This window comes from Mustela nivalis (assembly GCF_964662115.1).
Source record: "Mustela nivalis genome assembly, chromosome: 19".
Taxonomy (NCBI): Eukaryota; Metazoa; Chordata; class Mammalia; order Carnivora; family Mustelidae; genus Mustela; species Mustela nivalis.
This window is the reverse complement of record NC_139038.1, coordinates 19,815,475-19,837,789: the sequence shown is the minus strand read 5'-3', so window position 1 is coordinate 19,837,789 and position 22,315 is coordinate 19,815,475. Positions and strand designations below refer to the sequence as shown.

Here is a 22,315-nt window from a genome sequence, read left to right as displayed (position 1 = left end):
GGCTTCCGTGTTGTGTGGGTGGGAAGGCAAGGATTATCCAGTGACACGGAAGCCAGGCCGAGGAGGTTTAAAAAAAAAAAAAAAAAAAAACCCGGGCCAATAAGCTTCTGGATCGACGCGCCAATGAGCAAGAAGGTTTCTGGAATCTGACGTGAGTGACGTCATTGAGCCGCGCCAGCTGAGAGCGGTGGAACCCAGCCCATTTCTCCCGTCTTTTCGGCGTTTGCCTGGCTCCCTCGGCGTCTGTGGACCTCCGCTTCCATGTCCCCGGTGGGCACGGCATCCCGGAACCTCCACGCCCATGGCCACTAGCTTGAGGACGCCCGCTTTCCCCTCATGTTCTTCCGCCTCGACAGGCACAGACGACGAGGGAGTGCGCGGCACTTGTGAAGATGCTTCCATGTGCAAGAGGTACCTGCGGGGCGCGGGCTCAGGGGCCGGTGTCCCCGCGGGGCGCGGGCTCAGGGGCCGGTGTCCCCGCGGGGCGCGGGCTCAGGGGCCGGTGTCCCCGCGGGGCGCGGGCTCAGGGGCCGGTGTCCCCGCGGGGCGCGGGCTCAGGGGCCGGTGTCCCCGCGGGGCGCGGGCTCAGGGGCCGGTGTCCCCGCGGGGCGCGGGCTCAGGGGCCGGTGTCCCCGCGGGGCGCGGGCTCAGGGGCCGGTGTCCCCGCGGGGCGCGGGCTCAGGGGCCGGTGTCCCCGCGGGGCGCGGGCTCAGGGGCCGGTGTCCCCGCGGGGTTGGGGCTTCGGTGGGAGGCGGGCCTGTGTCTCAGGAACACGCTCCTTCGCCAAAAGGTAGCCGTCACCTCGTGCGCCCCTGGTTTCCAACCTGTGAAGAGCCCGGAGCGGGGGGCTTCATTTATGGAGCTGTTAATTATCGACCTGTGCTGTGGGCCGGGCCTGGGGAGAGCGGGACTGGGGGTGCGGCCCGAACCAGGCAGACGGGGTGTCGGCCTTCTTGGGGCTAAGGTCTTGGTGGAAAACCGGCGTGAAAGGCGTATGTGTCGTGCTGACGGGGAAGAAGTTCGGGTTCTCCCTCTTGAGTAGATGACGTTCCACTGGGGGGTGTCAGGATGCCCATCGTGCACCTGACATCAGGCCAGTCATGGCGGCGGGGGTGGGGGGCGGTCGGAGGGAGTGCGGTCCCAGGACCGGGTAATATTGGTGCCCAGAGCCAGTCCTTTCCAGAGCTCTTGGGTGAAAGTCCCCCGGGGTCTCCATTCTGAGGGGTGTAGCGGGGGCAGCGTGGTGAGCACAGATGTGTCCCATATAGGCAAGCGCGAGGCCGGAGTGTAGTTCGTCCAGCAGAAATTGTTGAGAGCGTACTTTGTGGCGGGCCCTTCCTTTTGGGTGGGTGGTGAGTATTCAGTGATTGGGAGCACATGGTAATTAGGACTGAGGTGTCTGAGGTTCTCACCCCCTCTTTGGACGACACAGGAAGCAAATAATCACCCGTGAAATACGTCGTTAAGCTTTTTGTTTTGAGTGCTGAGAAGGACAGCCGTGCATTAGAGTTTGTCATTTAGGGAATGATGTTTAACTGGAGAACAGAGGGCTAAGAGCGAAACACAGAGGGGTGGGGGGTGGGCTGGGGTGCTGGTTTCGGTGAGGGCAGGAAGGAGTGTGCACTGTTAAAGGAACTGAGGGAATGTTCTTGGAATTGGGGCCAGGTGGGGATTGTAGGGTTGGGAAAACCAAGGTTTGGTGTTCAGACTTGCAGGTTTTGTAGGTGCCTGGAGACTAAGGATAGTGATTTAAAACGTGGAGTCCAGAGCCAAGCTGATCCTCGCGCTGCCACTTAGGAGCTGTGTGACTAAGCCCACTTCATAGCTGATTGTAAAGATGAAATGATATTTAACATTAATAAAAGACTTAGAGCCATGTCTGTCGTGTAGTAGATGTTACTGGTGTTTGATTCAATAAATAAATACATACATAAGTACTGAAGACTTTAGGTTGTCTGTGGTGTATTTTTGAACTGAAATGGCTTCTACCCAACTTCATTTCTTCTCCAGTTCATAGGTGCTGTTGACGACATGTGTGGCACTGTTGAATCAGATGTAATTTGATTCAAAAAATCAAAATTGTTGAAATCAACAATTTTGTTGATTTGCTAAGGGAATCTGTTATTTGTAATGACTGTTATTTGCTAAGGGAATCTGATGTGCCACTGAAATGATCAGAGAGAAAGAAAATAGTTTTCAGTAGCATATTACAAGTATGTTTCTTGAGAAGTTGTTGATATTGATTTATTTAATTGTTGGTAACACTTTGAGCAAACTTGCTTACTTTAAAGAACATAAATCAACTGTGGAGTAACTCAGATACAGCAAAAGGAGAGAGAAGTAGTGTTAAGTAGAGCTTGCCTATTCGGGACTCTCTGTGGGAAAGTTTTTATAATTTCTCTGTTCCTCTCTGCCTCAGTTTCCAATGCCCCCCTGTGTCTGCAGACAGCTACACATTGTAGGGGAAGTTTGGGTTTGGAATCGCAGAGACTCTAAGGTACTCGTACCCAGGCCAAAGGGCACATCAGCAGAGCCTCTGGGGCTTTTTAAAGAAAAAAGAGGAGGATTCTGAGATCCTCCTCTAGACTCACTGAGTCAGAATCTTCTGGGATAGGTCCCGGGCTGTAACGACCAGGTATGTTTGCCATGTGGATGCGTTCCATGACAGCTTTTTTGGCACTGGGCTTTCCTTCATTGGAACCACATGCAAGAAGATTGGGAAAATCCACAAGTTAACGTTTGAAACCATTTTGCAGGCCTCTGTCCTTCAAGTTCCGTGATTTTGTGATCTGCATCTTCACTGTGGTGCGTTAAATGCTTAAACCTTGTCAGAGTCATGTTATTGATAACACAGGGATTCCTTGCATGAATCGTGGACAGATGCCTTTCTGCCCCAGTCCTCTCTTTGGAGTGGGGCTAAGAATGGTAACTAGCCTGTGGGATGTAAGGACTAAATGAGAAATGGATCCATGGCAGTCGCACAGGATCTAGCACAGAGTGAAGCTTTCCACAAATTATTATGACTACTTTTGATTTCCCTCCATTTTTTTTCTGATTGAATTCTTTTTTTAAGAGACTGACGTCATGCATGTGACAGGGGATGGTTAGAGGGAGAGGGAGGGGGAAAGACTCTCAGGGAAAATCCACACTGAGTGTGGAGCCCAAAATGGGGCTTGATCTTGTGACCCTCAGATCATGACCTGAGCCAAAATGAACAGTCAGATGCTCAAGCAACTGGGCCATCTGTGCGCCCCTTGACTTCCCTCCATCTGAATATCATTGGGATGAAGTTACCGACTCTGTCCTCGCTGTGGATCGCACTGGTTCCTGCCTCAATAGATTATGGTGAAAAATCCCTAAAATAATGTTAAGAAAGCCAGTTAGCCTCCCAGGAGACCTAAGGTGCTGCAGGTTTGGTGTGTTTCCTCCTTCAGTACAGAGCCCTCCTGGGACCAACAGTGAACTGTCTGAGACGGCCGCTGGGAAGATGAAATGTGAGGGGCTCCCCGCAGTGCCTGGCACACAGCAGGTGTACAAGACGGGTAGTTAGTGTCGGCACCATGTCACCTTCATGATGAACTAGTGCTCTCATTCCTACCATTCTACAGTTAGAACACTTCTCCTTGGACATATTGGGCTTATATGGTATTCTATTCTAATAATTCCATTACATTTTCCTCATCTCTCCTCTCCTTATCTTCCCCATCCTGCTCTTCCCCTAAGGCTATTCCCTCTTTTTTTTTTTTTTCCTGTGACCCCCACTCCCAACCCCTCCCCGTGTCCTGGGAAATTAGAAGTCCATAATCACCAGCCACCTCTATTTCCTCAACCTCTCCGTAGCCATTTCATCCTACTCTGTGCTACGATCCCTCGGGGGGGGGGGGGCATCCATTGTTGATGACCCATAGGGTGTTCTCTGTATTCTCTTTCAGGTCTGGGGGGTTCAAGATTGGTGTCCTCCTCCTTCTTGGCCCCCATGCCATTTCTTTGAGATCTGTGGTCCCTAGGGAGAGCACTCTGGCCTCCTCATCATTACTGTTTTCTCCCAACCACCTGCAGTTATTAAACTAATTCATGGAAGACTTGGGTGCTGGGCCCACAGTCTTCCACTCCTGATACAGGCCTCGGTGGCCTCCGTGTGCATATTACAAGTATGTTTCTTGAGAAGTTGTTGATATTGATTTATTTAATTGTTGGTAACACTTTGTGTTTCCACACAGGGCACTCATTTTCTCAAAATCATTTTCTCAAATGCCTACTTTGGCATGATCACTTCTGCCACCACTCCCAGCGTGGTGCCCTGGATTCCCACCCTGGTGCTGCACCACCTCGCGCGTGAGCAGTGCTGCTCCTTTCAGCCCTGATCTCTTCTTTCCAGCGTGTTCCTTCTATCATTTCTGCTCTGCTATCTGCGTGTTCTTCCTGAGGACCTCCTTGAATTTTTCTGTCCTTTATTCTCCCTCAAGGCGCTCATCTCTCAGCTGAGCTTGACGTTCCCAGCCCATGATTCAGCGGTTGTCCTGGCAATGCTTCTACCACCCTTGTCTTTCGTCCGAGTAAACCCCAAACCCTGGGTAAACCAAAGCATCCATGTTCACCTCGAATCCTGATGGTGGGAATCACACAGCAGGGAAGCTCGGAATGACTGAGTTCTTGCGAACCAGCCTTACCTGTGCCCTCATGGAGCTCCCTCATTCTGTGGTTCTCCGGGCAGCTCCCTTTCCCACTCTCCGGAATCCTTCCAGCAGACTTTTCCCACTCTCCTCAACCCTGTGATTGACGCCGCCCTCGTCTTTCATTGTCTGTGTAGCATGGGCATTGGGCTGGGTAGTGCTTCATAGAGAAGATGGGAACCTTCAGATTGGAACTCCATGAGCATCCCTCCAAGAAAGGGAACCGTCCTTTCCTCCCTTGACAGTTCTCAGCATCCTCCCCAGAGGCCACTGGGAGCACACCTGTCCTTAAGCACAGTGGGTTCGTTACTCATTGTGGGGGAGAGCCCACATATTGGGAACTGTGGCGCTGATCAGTGAGAAATGGGTGTTTGAAAGAAACGTACTGGATTTGGGCTTTGGGCGGATGATTTTGGGAGTGTTCAAGGAAGCAGGGCTGTGCTCTGGACTGAAGGCTGACAGGAGGCAAGATAGTTCTGGGATTAGCTAGCTCTATCAGTCTTTTCTAGAAGGAGGTGTGAGTAGCATGATGAACAGTGTCATTCAGATGGAAGGCGCTCACTAGTATGAGCCAGGAAAGAGGATGATTGGTATTTTGTGGTGGGCACAACAACCTGGTTTTGTGTGTTTGGACAAGAGAGGAAGTGGGCCTATTTTTCTCCCTTCTTCACCACAGCCAGGTCACCTCGTGTTGCTGTTCTGCAAGGTCCTTTGTGTCAAACAGTAGAAGCACATGGCCTCTCTGTACGTGCCGGGCCGACTCCTACCAGCCGTGCAGCCTTGCTCATGGTGCCAGCCCACCTCCTCGGTGTCAGCACTGCTCTTCCTTCTTGCCCCGTGGAGGAGGGAAGTCTTCAAAAGACAAACAGGTGTTTGCCAGACAGGGGAAGCTAGCCTGGACACTGAAGTCCAGGGCTGTGTCAGCGGCACTTGACGTTTTGTCAGGGAGCAGGTAGCAAGAGAGCGTTCCAGAGAGGCTGTCAGAGAGTGAAATGCGGGAGGACCGAGGGGTTCCAAATCGGGGAGGTGACATGCTCTGGGTTTTCGACCATCCCCCAGGAGCCGTGTGGGAGCCACACTGGTGACAAAGGGCAAGTCTGTTCCCTTTTCCTTCCATGTGGCCACACCCCTTGCTCAGGTCCCTTCTCCTGCCTGCTCTGTTGTAACATGTCCTCCTCGTCCTACCTGCTTCTCGTCCAGCTCCCTCTCCCAACCACATGCTCCTGCTCTGGCGAGGGTAATCTTTTTGGAATCCCACATCTTCTTTTGTTACTGTGTTACTGGAAAGCTTTTGATTCCCCATTGGCTCCAAGGTGGAATCTGCACTGTGTGGTGTGACTCTCTTTGCTTTTCGTGATCCTCCCACGGTACCCTGGGTCTCCTGCTGCAGACTGGTGATCTGCATTTGGATGTCTCAGAGTTATCCCAAATCCAGTCTTTCCAAAACTATTCTCGAGATCCCTTTCACCACCACCCCCTCCGAACTCTGTGAATGGAACCGCTGTGTCCTTCTTCTCCCACGTGCAAAAGGGAAGAGTTACCTTGGCACTCTGCTTTTACTTCCTTTCCCTCTTCTCTGATCATTCACGCAGACCTGTGATTTTATCTGCTAAATATTTCTGGGATCTACCTCCTTTTCTCCACCTCTCCTTCTGCCCTCTCAGCCTGATTAATGGCCATTTGTGGTCTGAGCCATGGTGCTAGTGTGATCGGTGAGCTTCCTGGTGCTCCTACCTCCCCCAAGGACATCTCCTCCGGATTCCAGAGATTTGTGGAAGCCCCATGCATTCTTACCCTGCCTAGGGTCATGGCTTCTTGTTGCCATTGGAGGGGGACGCAAACGTTCCTTCTTTGTCTACACGGCTGCTCCGTCCTCCGTCTTCAGTCTTGCTTCCTCCTAGGTTCTCCCCAACCCTCATGAGCTCTCATCTCCCCTCAGATGAATGCAGTGACTCCACATTGTTGAATGCCTGCTCAGTTGGCCAGAGGCATGGTTCTCCTGCAGTTCTGGATGGGACCCAAACAGACTGGGGTGGAGCAGTTAGCGAGTCTTTCTTCTAGGGAGAGAAGCAGCCAGGAAACAGAGAAGCAATGAATCTGGTGTTTCAGGGGTGCTGGATGCTGTAGGATGGTTGGAAGGGGCTGTCATCTGAGCTGGGATGGCCAGGGAAGGCTCCCTGAGGACAAAGGTGGGGAGAGTCTTGCAGGAGGTGAGGGAGTGAGCCCTGTGCATGTCTGTGGGCACAGTGTCCCTGGCAGAGGGAGGGGGGAGTAGGAAGGCCTCCGTGGAGAGAGCTGGGCTGACTTGTTCTGGGAATGACAAGGCCAGAGTGAGGGAGAAGGAGATGTTAGGGACCTGGGGTGGGAGCCACTGACGGGGGGACTTTGAAGCGAAGAATGAAGTGACCTGACTTGGGTTTTATTGGGATCACTTCAGCTTCTCTGTTGAGAACAGTGGGGGTGGAAGCAGGAAGGTCACTTAGGAGGCTGCTGGAATATTCCAAAAGAAGAGATGCTGTCGGATTGGATCAGGGTGGTAGGGGTGGAAGTGCTGCTAATCGACCCGAGTCTGGCTACATGTTGAGGAGGAGCTGATAGGATGTGCTGACAGATTGGAGGTGGGTGAGGCCCATGAGTCAAGAAGGTGCCCAGCCTCTGGCTCTTCTGGTTCATGTCAGATATGGCTCCCTCCGGAGGCCCCTGATACCCGCAGACATGGTTCAGCCCACTATCTCTTCTCTGTGCATGTGGCAGTCAGTCCCACTGCAACGCAGACATCTTGTTTAATGATTATCTACCCCGTGGGAATAATGGTGCCCGGAGGGACCAGGTGTGTCTCAGTGCCTCATGCCCTGTAGAGCCCAGTAAGTACTTCTCAGCCAGCAGAGTGACGAGGAACTGAATGTAGATGCTGAAGATTCTGTTTCCTGATGAGGGCTCCAAATTGCCATGTTCTGTTTCACTAGTCTTGAGCGGTCTGTGTGTTTTCAAATGCTGACCAGGGGCTGTAAGACTGAAATTCTGTTGTGAAAATTCCAGCAGTTAATCTGCTGTCAACCACATTGAAAAATGTCACTGTTGATGTGCAAGTGGGTCACAGGATCACGTCTTGGCAGAGGCAGCATTTTCCAGAGGCCAAGGCCTTCCTTCCCAGCACAGTGTTGACATCTACACAGCTCAGCCCAGAGAGCAGGGTTGAGATTTTGACCTGACACATTCTGAAAGTGGGGGCTGCTGCTTTCCCTCCCCAGAGAAGACATGTCACTATAGAATGAGGATATTCTGGTGAGCATAAATTAGCTGCCAAACTTGACCATCAAGAAAATGGAATAAATCTTGGCTTTTCTGGATTTTTGCCACCTTCCCCCCATTTTTTCCAAAAGGTAATTAATTAAATTTTGGAAAAAAATCATGAAAAACAATGGTTTCACATCTAGAATACTAATTACTTTCCTCTTACAGTTAATTTTTTAAAAGATTTTATTTTTAAAGAATCTCTGTCCCCAAACCCCCACTTGAGAAATCACCTGCTCTTCCAACTAGCCAGCAAGGTGCCCCTTCAGGATTAACTTTCTCAATGACAAAAGTGAATACATTTCCCCCACCCAGTAACCTAATTTAAATAAAGTGGGCATATAAGTTCTTGCTTCCCTTTTTTTTTTTTTTTAATTGGCTGAGTGGTATTCCACAGTGTGTTTGTACTTATGTGATGATATTTCTGTTCATCATTTGGGTGGCTATTCGGGTGGTGATGAACATTTTTGCATGTGTGTTTGAATTTCCCAGTGAGATGGATTTCAGGGAGGAAGCTTCTACAAAATCATCCTCAAAAGGTTACATCAGTTTCTGTTCTCACCCATGGTAAAGGAGATGTTCTCACAGAATCACCTTAGTCTCTTAAATTGTCAGCTGACAGGTAGAAAAAGATTTCATTATTTTGAGAGAGAGAGAGAATGGGGAAGGGGCAGAAGGAGAGGAAGAAAGAGAATCTGTCCCTGCTGAGTACAGAGCCTGTGTAGGGCCAGATCCCACAACCCTGAGACCATGACCTGAGCCAAACTCAGATGCTCACCCTGTTGAGCCACCTAGCTGCCCCTTAAGTTTATATTTTATAATCAGTAGTAAGACTGAGTATTTTTAGTTGGTCACTGTCACTGACAGTTTTTTTATATGAACGCTCTGTCCTTAGCGTTTTCTCACTGGGTTGTCTTTTTTGTTATTTATATTTTTATTATTGACTTTTTGTTTGTTTGTTTGTTTGTTTTTTCCTAAAGATTTTATTTATTTATTTGACAGAGAGAGAGAGCACATGGACACAAGCAAGGGGAGTGCTGAGAGAGAGAGAAAGAGAGAGAGGACAAGTAGGCAGAGTGACAGGCAGAGGGAGAGAGAGAAGCAGGCTTCCCCAGAGCAGGAGCCCAAAGTAAGGCTGAATCCCAGGACCCTGGGATCATGACCTGAGCCAAAGGCTGAGCCACCCAGGTGCCCCTTTTATTGATTTGTAAGAACTTTGTATATGTAGGATGGTGGTCCTTTGCCTCTGTACTTGGTACAATATTTTGTTCCAAACTGTTTCTTGTCTTTGAGTTTCGCTTGTACCAAACATTTCATGATACATTTCTTTTTAATTAACATATAATGTACTATTAGCCCCAGGGGTACAGGTCTGTGAATTGTCAGGTTTACACACTTCACAGCACTCACCATAGCACATACCCTCCCCAATGTCCATAACCCAACCACCCTCTCCCTATCCCCTTCCCCCGGCCACCCTCAGTTTGTTTTGTGACATTAAGCATCTCTTATGGGTTGTCTCCCTCCCGATCCCATCTTGTTTCATTTATTCTTTTCCTACTCCCCAAACCCCACATGTTACTTCTCGACTTCTTCATATCAGGGACATCATATGATGTCTTTCTCCGATTGACTTATTTCGCTAAGCATAGTACCCTCTAGTTCCATCCATGTCGTCGCAAATGGCAAGATTTCATTTCTTTTGATGGCTGCATAGTATTCCATTGTGTGTGTGTGTGTGTGTGTATATATATATATATATATATATATATATATATATATATATACCACATCTTCCTTATCCATTCATCTGTTGATGGACATCTGTGTTCTTTCCATAGTTTGGCTATTGTGGACATTGCTGCTATAAACATTCGGGTGTACATGCCCCTTCAGATCACTATCATGTTACCTTTCATTCTGAATGTTTATATTGCCAAATCTGAAAGTTTAACTTCATGGTTTGTGGCTTTTAGATGATGCTTTAAAAGACCGTTTTCAACCATTACTACATTTTCTTTTGGCACTTTTATGGTTTTGGCTTCTATTTCTTGGACCTTTTTATCCTTATTATTTTGCATGATATAAAGTAGCTGTTTTTGTCTGTACACCATCTAGTGATGGTCTATAACCTCCATGGCTTTGAAACATCACTTAGATACCAAATTCTTACATATATTTTAGCACAGCCATGTGTATATTTTTCTTCACTTCCAGTTGGACTTGCTTTTTTCATTTTGATAGCTAAACCTTTTGACTTGCGGTATAACTTAGTTGTGAATTCATTGAGAGGTCCCATAGCTTGCTTCTCAGACTAAGAATAGGTTTGTGCCAGGGAACTGTTTTCTCAGTTCATTTGAGCCACTGTACTGTAGGAAGGAAGAAAAGAAAGGGACATTGACAAAAGGCACTTGTCTAATTCTTTAAGAGCAATAGCTTTTCAGGAAACCCTATCATGTAAACTTCAACAAACATGTCATTGGCCAGAACTAGGCATGTGGCCTCACCCCTAGCTGCAGGAACATGTGGGAGGGGAGACTTTCTCACAGGACAGATGGGTACCTCATACAAGTTGAGGTGCCCTTACTCAGGAAGTACAGGTAGGTGGATATTGAAAGGGGAACTTCGAGGATCAGCCACATCTCTCATCTTTTTTTTTTTTTCTCCTTTAGAATTTCCCTATGTAGGGGTGCCTGGGTGACATAGTCAGGTTGAACATGTGAGTCTTGATCTCAGCTTAGGTGAGAATCTCAGGGGGAGTTCAAATCCCATGTTACTTTCCATGTTGGCACATAGCCTTCTTAAGAGAAAACAAAAAAAGAAAAGAAAAGAAAAATTTCCCCAGGTATTCTAAGAGACAGAAGGGGAGGGGAAGGAAGAAAGAGACTAGAGGTGAGAGCAGGGGAGAGGAGATAATGCATAAAAGGAAATGCTCAGTCTTCAGTGTTCAGTTTGATGAGCTTTAAGAAATGTACACAGTTGGCTCTTGAACAACATGGATTTGAATTGCATGAGTCCACGTATATGTGTGTGAGTATTGATCTCAGCTCAGATTTTCTGGTATATAAGTACAGTAATGCAAATGTATTTTCTTCATGATTTTCTGAGTATTTTCTTTAGCATACTTTAGTGAGGGAATACAATGTGTAATATGTATACCGTACAAAACACCTTTAATCAACTGTTTCTATTACCAGTAGTGCTTCTGCTCAACAGTAGGCAAGTAGTAGTGAAATTTTGGGGGAGATGGAATTTACATGCAGATTTTTGACTGCACGGGAATGGGTACCCCTAACCACCATGTTGTTGAAGGGTCAACTGTGTATCTGTGTCCCAGCCCCAAAGACAAGACATAAAGTGGATCTGAAGCTCCAGAAGTTACCCTCGTATCTCTTTGTATTTAGTCTCCTTACTGCTGCTGGTCATTTTCTGATTTCAGGATCTGTGGTAGGTTAAATTTGCCCGGTCTTGAACAACGTGTGAATGGAATCTTGCCTTGTGTAATTCCTTTGTCTTCTTTCACTCAGCGGGTTCTTTGAGATTTATCCATGTTGTGTGCACTTACCAAAGATAAAGAAAGCCTGATCCTGGTTAAAGTGGAGAGGACAGATTTTAATCAGTAATAACTGTAGCAATCAGGAAAAGAGTCCCGCATGAATGAAACTCCACCTCGATTTGTAAGAAGGCATTTCAAGGAGAGAATGAAGAAGGAAGGCCAGGGACAAATAATGTCAGAGAAGTAACACATACAAAAAGTAGAATAGGTATTGGTCCATATGAAACCACTTGTATTTTCTCACTGGGAGACAAGGGCCTGACTTTTCAGTGTTGATTGAACAAAGAGTAGATGCCTTGAGCTTCCTCAGGCAGGCACTAAGGGGGATTGGTGTTGCAGGGTGGGACCTGGAGCTGTTAGAAACTATGTTAATGTTTGTTCAAGTTTGTATATGATGAACCAGGTTTGAGAAGAGGGCTCAGAGCAGTCTGGCTAGAGTTTGGTCAAGGAAGGAGTCTTCGTCAGTATAGTTTCCTCCTTTGTATGTAGTGTGCGTATACCACGATTTGTTCCTCTGTTCATCTGATGATTAGACATTTCGTTGTATCCAAGTTTTTGGTCATTGTGAATAGGCTACAATAAACATTCTTACGGAAGTCTTAAATTTCTCTTGAAATTGTTAGTGGGGTGGGGTGCCTGGGTGGCTCAGTGTTAGGTTAAGCCTCTGCCTTCGGCTCAGGTCATGATCTCAGGGTCCTGGAATCGAGCCCCGCATGGGGCTCTGTCCTCAGCAGGGAGTCTGCTCCCCACCCCCGCCTGCCTCTCTGCCTAATTGTGATCTCTCTCTCTCTCTGTCAAATAAATAAATAAATAAATAAAAATCTTTTAAAAAAGAAAAAGGAATTGTTAGTGGGATTGCTTAGTCACAGGGTGGGGACATATTGAAGTACTAGCCTAGTTTCCAAAGTGGTTGATCAGTTTACACTTCCCACCAGCAATGTAGTAACACTCCAGTTGCTCAGCATCTTTGTTAACATTCTGTGTTGTCTGTGAGGATGAAATAGTGTGGTCATGAATGATCTTAGGTGCCTTTTCATGTGTTTATTGGGCATTCCCACATCTCTTGTGAACTGTTCATGTCTTTTGGCCATTTTTGTTGTTAATGTTTTTGGTTTTGACTTACTGGAGTTTGTTATATATTCTGGATAGGAATTCTTTGTCAGGTAGATGCATTGTAAATCTATATGGATAGGAAAATGAAAATTTTAAATATTTTACAGTAGCATCTAAGACAAACTGGTTGGCGTGACTGGATGGCTCAGTTGTGGAAGCATACCTGAGTTTTGATTTTATCTCAGGTGTGGAACTCAAGGTCATAAGTTCAAGCCCTTTTTTGGGCTCCATGCTGGGTGTGGAGCCTGTATACAAAACAAAAAACAAAAAATAAGGAAACTAGCTAGGAATGAATCTCATGGAAGACAAGAAACACCTTTATACAGAAAAGTATAAAACATTGTTGAGAGGAATTCACGAAGACCAAAATAATTGGGAGATAAGCTTTGTTCATGCATCAGAGGATTTGATGTTGTCGAGATTTCTGTTTTTCACAGCTTGATTCTTGCAAACAATGCAATCCCAGTCAAAATCTTGGCCCTTTTTTTTTTCTTAGAAGAAATGAAGAAGTTGATTCTGAAATGTGTATGGAAAGGCAAAGGGTATGGAATAGCCAAAAAATTCTCCAAAAAAGAACATAGTTGAAGAAGTTACACTGCTTATTCTTGCTGAATTTTAAGACTGATAGTAAAGTCACAGTAATCAAAGTCTTTGACATAAAGTTGGATCAGTGAAACAGAATAGAGTCCAAAAATAGAGCAAGCACAACAAGTATTGTCAATTGATTTTCGCTCAGAGTGTTAAGTCAGTTAAGTGGGGGAAAGGGAAGTCTTTTTAATGAATAATTCTGCATGGTATTCAGGCAGAAACAATATGGACCTTGACCCCTCCCTGATTCTGAGCACACACCTTAATTTGGGATGGATTATAAACCTAATTATAAAAACTAAAACCAGGGCAGCTGGGCGACCCAGACTCTTAAGAGTCCAACTCTTGATTTTGGACTCAGGTCGTGATATCAGGGTCATGAGATCAAGGCAGTGTCATGCCCTGTGTTGGGCTCCATGTTCAGCAGGGTGTCTGCTTGAGATTCTTTCCCTGTACCGCTCCCCCTGTGTGCGCTCTCTCCCCCTCTCAAATAAATATTTAAAAAGAAAAAAAAGCTAGAACCAGAAGACATTTGTATGAAAACATGGGAGAATATCTTGACAACCTTGAGGTAGGTAAATCTTTCATATACAGAACACCAGAAACACTAATTACAACAGAAAAATAGATACACTAAGAAAATTAACAACAAGACAGACTGGGAGAATATATTCAGAATACATGTTCTTAAATGTATAATTTTTTCTGAAGTATGTTGGCATTATTCATATCCATGGCATCCCATTATTCTATCTTTGCTAACGTTTTTTTTAATTGTTTGTTTAAGTCAGATATGCGACACTGTACCACGGGAAGTCTCTGATTGGCTTCTCCTCCTTATTCACTCTGTCGTAAATGTTGATTCCTTTTCAGTTGAAGTCTTGCCCAGACTATTCAGGGTCTCCTCGCACAGAGAAAGTCGACCTTAGATCCTATTAATCCTTGTGAAGTAGTTGGCTATTAGGTGAAGCTGGAAGACAGTACCAGTAGCTTTCTTTGAGAGGAGATGATAGCTTATGGGTCTTAGTTAATTGAGGCCCACCGTTGTTTTTTGGTTTTTAAAATATTTTATTTATTTATTTATTTAAGAGAGTGAGTGCGAGGGGAGGGGAGGGCAGAAGGAGAGGAGGAAGCAGACTCTGCTCTGAGTGTGGTCCCTGAATGCGGGGCTCTGTCTCACAACCCTGAGATCATGACCTGAGCCGAATCAAGAGTCACACTTAAATGCCTGAGCCACACAGGCACCCCTGTTTTTCATGGGGTTCGTTTTGTTTTGTTTTGTTTTCCTTATATGATTAAACACTTAAGGCCTTGCGGATCTGCTGAGGAAAGCAACAGAGCTCATAAGAAGGGAAACAGACTTAAAGTCTGTGCAGGTGCAAAGTCTACTGCCCTTAAGACTTTGCTTCCTGCCTCCCATTTATAACCAAGAATAAAACCAATGGAAAATAGAAACCAAAAACTGAGACTAGTCCATGCAAAAGAACAAAGATAAAAATAAAAATGAGAGATAAAGCAGTATCTTAAAGGCCAGTATGCAGCTTGCAGTAAAACTCCAAACTTGAAAACTGATGCTAAGACTATTGGATTTATATTTGTAGTTGCAGGTATAAATACTGTAGGTACGTGTTTATGTACATACATTGCTTATAAATACACATGTACACACATGCATACACACAGACATCATTTCAGCAACTGAAGTGTTGGGGGAGGGATCACAGTCCAAGTGGGTAAATTGGTTTGAAAGGCAATAGAATTAAGTTTCATCCAAGGTTGCACAGCTTGAGGAAACGACCTTGACCTCTGTCTCTAAAGCGGTGCCTTTCACATAGGGGACTTCTGAGGGTGGTACGTGTTCCTATTTGTCCAGCATGTGGAATAATGCCTGCGTTGCAGCCAGCACTCATGAGTGCTGAGTAGAAGTGAAATGAAGGAGCCCCTGCCTCGACCCTCACTGGCTGAGACAGCAATGAGGGCCCCTTCTTCTTCCCTCAGATGAAGAAACACCGGCGGAGGGCAGGACAGTCCTGCCAATAGGGGAACGTCAGGCAGCACTGCTTGAATGGACAGGTGGCTGGAGCAGATCAGTGCTTCCCACGGGAGGAATGTGAGATGACTTTAGGGGCACCCAGGTAGATGTTTTATGCTTTAGAAGGTATTTATTACAGGGTGTGTTAGAAGAAAATACTATGCAGAGAATGAGTTGACTTAAAGGAATGTTAAATGGAGCACGTGGTTTGTGAACGACATGAACATTTTAAAAGCAGTAGTTGATTCAGTGAAGACTGAGAAAGGTCTTTATAAATCTGAGATTTGGGGTTCTTTTGGATTTATTTATTTATTTATTTAAACTTTTTGAGAGAGAGAGTGAGAACCTGTAGGGAGGGAAGGGAAGAAGTCATTTAGCAGGCTCCGTGCCCAGTGTGGAGCCAGACGTGGGACTCAGTGTTAAGACTCTGAGGTCACAACCTGAGCCACAACCAAGAGTTGGTGGGCCAACAGTCTATGCCACCCAGGCGCCCCTAATTCATTCTTTTTGTGTCCTGCAGTCACTGGCACATTGTGTTAGAGTTGCCATTACCTTTCCATGTGGATGTGGTCAGTCTTCCCTTGTGATGTGGCTGGACAACTGCACCTGCAGCCCCTGGCTGGTTCAGTCCACATACCATTTGTGGGCCATTTGAAGAAGGAGCACAAATCCTGATTGCTATTCAAGAACCATCCATCCATACCTTCTGATGAGATCAAGAAAGACTCAGTAACACAGCCTACATCTTGTGGCTCCAGAGCGTGGGGAAAAAATCTCAGAGGCGATGATAGCCATCTCTTGAGAAAGGCAGCCTTGCTATTGCCCTTGGCAGCATGAAGGTCAATGTTGTGTGGAAAGGGAAGGCTTAACCAACTCTTATCAATCATGTCGAAAGGGGAAAAGACTTAAACCAACTGAAAGGGAGGATTTAACCAACTCTTAGCAATCATCTGAAGCCTTTCATTCTTTTCAAATAAGTCTAAACAGCTTTTTCATAAGCAGAAAACTAAGATTCTAAGCAATAAAAAAAAAAAACATTAACAAACTGGTGTGTTTCTTTTTTCAGTCTTACAACTGATGGTGTCTTAGAATGAAATGTAGCATATGGGTAATGTAGAAAAAATTGTAAACAAATTAATACACACACACACACACACACAGAGACATGAGATATCTCTGCGGCTTCTCCTGTTTCTCTGCTGTTCTTCAGCCTCCCTGCCTCCCTGCTGCTACTGGAACATCCAAGGCACTTCCTGCCCAGAGCATTTCTGTCTGCTACTCGTCCCATCCAGAGTGCCTTTTGCACAGCTTTCTCCAATTCTGTGGGACCCTTTTCAGAGAGGCCTGCCCTCTGACCTTGTCTGATGCAGGTCCTTCATCCCCCATGCTGTTGTCCTTCATCTGGCATAAGCTCTTACTTCTCTTTGTCTCTATCTCTTTCCAGCGTTCCTGCTGTATTCCCAATGCCTGGTACTTTGCTTGTCTGGATCAATAGGGCTGGCTGAGGTCAGATACAGAAGCTGCTCCGTGTCATCCAGGAGAGGGCAGTAGGAAGTCCAGGGAGGAGCTCCCAGAGGAAGGCAGCTTGGTCAGCTTTTCAGCAGGTAGAGCTGCTCAGCGGTGGAGCGAGTGCTTTCTTTGTAGGGCGTGCTCAGGCGGTGGCTTGGTGTTGTTTGAAGGGTTCTTGCCCTGGATGTCAGCGTTGACCAGGTCATTGGGAAGGCCCCTTCCAACCTGACGTCCATGTTTGAGGACTATTCTCACTGGTCTATGGGTCTTTCTCAACTGCAGATATGACTCTTACCACTAGAGGGTACTAGATGATGCCTTTGAGGACAGTGTTCTTCATACCATGAACGGTGAGAACCCAATTTTCTCTCTTTTAATTATTGAAGTATAGTTGATCTGTATAACATTATGTCAGTTTCAGGTGTGCAGCATAGTGATTTGACACATCTATACGTTACTCAGCACTCACTACGATTACAAATAGTCACCATCTGTCACAGTACAGTGTTATTCCAGTATTACTGACGATATTCCTAACATAGTTTTCATCTTTGTGAGTTATTTATATAAGCAGAAATATGTACTCTTATTCACCATCACCAGTTTCGCTCCTCCCCACTTTCCCTCTAGCAATCTCTAGGTTGCTTTGTGTGTTGAAGAGTCTCTTTTGTTTTGTTTGGTTGGAGAAGAGATTTTTCATGGCACTTATACCCCGAATACATATTTCAATGACAGCTTCACAAAACAATCTTTAACTCTTAATGCATACTGATACTTTCTGTTTAACTCTTGTCGTCTGCATTTTATAAGCCCGGGATTCGCAGACTATTACATTGATTTTATGATATGGGTGGGTCACAATCTTTTGTTTGAAAAGCACTGTTTCAGACAATGGAGTATGTTCACCCTTGTAAAACTCTGTGGGTCAGTTTGCCTTGACAGTCTGGGCTTGTAGGTAATTGTGTCTCTTCGTGCGTACTTGATGTGTTTCTGTGTTGAGTTGCTGCCTTGTGTAGCCGAAGGTACGTGCTTCCTATGGGTCTTTGCTGCAGTGGGCACATGACCATCTGTGGGAGACTGGTGGGGACATGTACAGGATCAGCACAGACCATAGTCAGGGCAGGAGTAACCCTTGTCAGTGTATATAATGAGAACATATGATGTCTATCTGCTTCTGGGAACTTAGAACCTAGTTGGGTGAAAACATACACACACACACACCCTACCCCTTTCATCTTACTCACCAAGTGAGTAGAAATGAGATAATGTGCTCAGGATAGCACTTAGGATGTTTGAGGCTGTATGTAACAGAAGACCATCTGCATTTGATCTATTTATTACATTTAAGAAAAGATTTGTTTATTTGATAGAGTATTGGGCAGACGGAGAGAGAATCCTGAAGCAGATTCTCCACTGAGGATGGAATCTGATGCTGGGCTTGATGCCAGGACCCCGAGACATGACTTGAGCCAAAACCAAGAGTTGGTCGCTCAACTGGCTGAGCCACCCAGGAGCCCTTCCATTTAGTTTCAGTGATAAAGACATTTTACTTCCAGATAGCCATTGAGGGGAAGGGCCAAAATGGCTTCACGTGGCCTTAGGGATCCAGGCTCCTTCCACTACTTCTTGTTTTCCTAAGACTGGTTCCTTACAGTTGGCAGAAGACCTCCACTGGTAAGCTGGGCTTTTGCTTCTGGTTTAGAACACTAAACCCTTGGTTCCTTGTTATATAGACCGGGGAGAGTTTAGGCTACCATAGCATTTTCCAGGTTTTGTAGACCAGAGTTCAGGCTGCTGCACCAGTTTCTAGGTTGTAGCTGTTGTGTTTATTGGTTCCTGGTTTTCCCACTATGACCTTCCTGAGAGATGTGGAAGGACTGGTACCTAATACAGAGCTGGGGGAAAGGCTTAAGTAGTCATTTGTGAGTTTTAGGAAACAATCTTGGATTTCCTTTCCTATGGACACAGAACTTGTGGTCGAGCAGAGTTGTCTGACTGGCTCTTGCCAGTGAGTTTGCTGAGGGAATAAATGGTGGCAGGTCTTCTAGGTGAGGTATGAGGTGAGGTGCTGTGCTCTGCAGGGTCCTGGGAAAGGAGTTGGGCACCTGAGCAAAGAGAGAGAAGAAATAGCTGCTGGGGAGGGGTGGGGTGATGAGGAGCACCGAGACAGACGACTGAGTCTGCTGAGATTCGTAATGGAGCGTGAAACGTTCCTGTGTTGGTCTTTGGAGGTAGCTGATTGTCCTTGACCTGGTTGCTGAGAATTGGGCTAGAACCTACTGACCTCGACTCACGTGCCTCCTTTCCTCCCTTCTAGGTTTGCAGTAAGCCTTGGCTACTGGCATGATCCATACATTCAGCACTTTGTAAGACTGTCTAAGGAGAGGAAGGCCCCCGAAATTAACAGAGGCAAGTGACCCCCTCCTTCCCAACATCCCCTCATCAGCCCAGAGGCCTGAGGTTTTAGGGATTCATTCTTCAAAATTGAGGGTTCCAGTGTTCACTCTCTCCAGGGGCATATGAAAGTGCTCATTTCCCAACATCCTCACCAACTCCATGTATTAGGAACCTTTTCCTTGATTTGTGAAAATCTGATTCATGAAAAATGGTATCTTAAGTAGTTTTATTTTATATTCCTCTTATTTTAGGAGTGAAGCTGAAAATCATTTTTATATGTTTCAGGCCATTTACATTATCTTTTACTGTGAACTGTCTGTTCAAGGAAGGAATTCCTTTCTTGGCCTTCTTAAAGTGATAGTAACACTGTTAGGCTCTGCAAGCCCTTTCTGTCAAGGCAGTGAAAGGATTTGAGAGGGGAGGGTGACTCATTCCCAATCAGATTGAGAAATTAGCCAAATGACCCCAAGTGCTTGGGCATGCAGGGAATCCTGGCCCTAAAGATGGAGCTTGTGGGTAGATTCTGTAGGAAATGCAAAGAAAGTTTAAAGTGGTGGTCCCTGACAGTAAGGACATGCTCCTTACTTTGAGCTGAGGGTGAACCAGGCTTTAGAAAGATGGGGCCAGGCCTGCCTAAGAGGCCTGAAGCCTCAGTCCTGGGCTCCTGAGGCAGCTTTCCTAACCGGAGGCAAGGATGCCCCCTTCAAGCCCCGGGACCTGGGTGCCCCAGGCAGCATGTCAGCGGCCTGCCTTCCTTCTCTCTCTGCCTGGGCTGGCATCTCCATGTTGTGGCCCAGATAGGGTGTGGTGAGCATCTTTAAAGATTTTGTTTCAATATCCAGTCTGTTGTGGATGATATTCTGTAACATACATTAAAAATGATTTCCTAGAGTGGAGATGCAACATGGGGGGTTAGGAGGGTGGAAGAATAAATGAAACCAAATGGATCGGGAGGGAGACAAACCGTAAGTGACTCTTAATCTCACAAAACAAACTGAGGGTTGCTGGCGGGTGGGGGGTCGGAAGAGGGGGGTGAGGTTATGGACTTTGGGGAGGGTGTATGCTATGGTGAGTGCTGTGAAGTGTGTAAACCTGGCGATTCACAGACCTGTACCCCTGGGGATAAAAATACATTATATGTTTATAAAAATAATAATAATTATTATTTTAAAAACTCTCAAAAAAAATTTATTTCCTAGAAACATAAGATACAAGAGACACCTAAAATAAAGCTCAAATTATTTATTGGGAGAATCAATAGACCTAGAATTCATGTATCACATTGTGGAACATTTCTTTTCTTTTTTTAAAGATTTTATTTATTTATTTGACAGACAGAGATCACAAGTAGGCAGAGAGGCAGGCAGAGAGAGAGGGAGGCGGGCTCCCTGCTGAGCAGAGAGCCCCATGTGGGGCTTGATCCCAGGACCCTGAGATCATGACCTGAGCCGAAGGCAGCGGCTTTAACCCACTGAGCCACCCAGGTGCCCCAATATTATTTTTTAACATTGTGAAACATTTCTAAATGCTACTCAAATTTTGCTCTTAAAATAGTTAAAACTTAAGCAGCAGGGTTTTATTTTATTTTATTTTTTTAAAGATTTTATTTATTTATTTGTCAGAGTGAGCACAGGCAGACAGAGTGGCAGGCAGAGGCAGATGGAGAAGCAGGCTCCCGCTGAGCAAGGAGCCAGATGTGGGACTCAATCCCAAGACACTGGGATCATGACCTGAGCCAAAAGCAGTGGCTTAACCAACTGAGCCACCCAGGCGTCCCAAGCAGCAGCGTTTTAGAACTCAGATTTTATCTTCCTTTTCCCCTCTTTTATTTCTCACCACCTTTGCTCCAGCTCACTACTCTGTAGCTGAACAAGTCCATTTATTAGAAAGAAGCACATTTACTTGTGCTTTCCCCTCTCCCAAGTGGTCTGTCAGGCCGTTTTATTTATTTTTGTTATTTATTTTAAAGATTTTATTTATTTGAGAGAGAGAGAGAGAGAGAAAGAGTTGCAAAGCAGGGGCAATGGCAGGCACAGGGAGCAGGAGAAGCAGACTCCCCACCGAGCAAGGAGCCCAAGGGGGGCTCTGTCCCAGTACCCTGGGATCATGACGTGAGCTGAGGACAGACTGTTAACTGACTGAGCCACCCAGGTACCCCTGTGAGGCCATTTTCTAAACAGAGGCTTTACCCACACAGGATGGAGATTGCAGAAACATGGTAAGAAATAAGACTTTCTTTTTTCCTCTGTCATTTGTCCTTCCCGTTTCCTGTCCTCAAAATATTATTTTCATCACGATCTTGGAATTTTGACATTTTGCAGACTCTTGAGTGGCTTGCACCTAGCTGTAAAAAAGCACATTTCCCAGAGGAATATTTAGATCCAATGTCTTGCTATAATATGGTTGTCTCTCATATGTAAATTTAAGGGACATTTTATTTTTAAGATAGTTAATTACACCATTAAATAGATTGTACTTACTTTAGTTCTTGCCACTTTAAATTTTTAAAAAAGAGAGAATGTAAAAGTCCTGATTTCTCCCATGAGTCCACAGAAAAATCACTGACCTCAAAGAAGAGCCGCAGAATCCTCCTGTGCTCTTCTCCTCTGCAGGGGTGCTTTCCGACCTCACTGAGGGAGGGCTTGTCTCTGTCTCTCTCTCAGGATATTTTGCTCGAGTCCATGGTGTCAGTCAGCTGATAAAGGCATTTCTGCGGAAGACAGAATGTCATTGTCAAATTATAAATCTTGGGGCTGGGATGGATACCACCTTCTGGAGACTAAAGGTAAATGAACATTTGCCCTCTTCTTTCCCGAATTGTTTCATTTGTAAAGGTGCCCGGCTGGTTCAAAATGTTAAAAATATATTCAGAGGGAATGCAGTGACTGCCTGTCTCGTGCCCCTGTCCCTAGCTGCTTGGGCCTGCTGCCGCCTTTAGACACGGACTTGATGTCACCGGGGCCCTGGTGAAGGATGGGTGCCTGGCTTCTCATTCTTTCCTGTTACAAACTGGGCGTCAGATAAAAACCCTTGTAGATGTGTCCTCCGCACGTGTGAAAGACCCTGCCAGTGGGATTGTGAGCCCTAGAGCCTCTGTGTCTGCCGTGTTGATGATCATGAAGATTTTATTGTCATCGTGACAGTGTCTACAGT

General features: G+C 45.9%; 1 protein-coding gene across 4 annotated transcripts in view; it reads left to right on the top strand.

Moving 5' to 3' along the window:
• LCMT1 (leucine carboxyl methyltransferase 1) overlaps positions 1 to 22,315 on the top strand; it is a 56,259-nt gene continuing 33,944 nt past the window's right edge. For all 4 annotated transcript variants that reach the window (XR_014306498.1, XR_014306499.1, XM_082714716.1 and 1 more), the window contains exons 1-3: positions 1 to 411; positions 19,083 to 19,174; positions 21,826 to 21,947. Coding sequence is in view for 2 of the 4 variants with exons in the window: in XM_082714716.1 (XP_082570842.1) it covers positions 302 to 411; positions 19,083 to 19,174; positions 21,826 to 21,947 (324 nt within the window). In the remaining 2 variants the exon portion in view is untranslated. The remainder of the gene's footprint in view (positions 412 to 19,082; positions 19,175 to 21,825; positions 21,948 to 22,315) is intronic.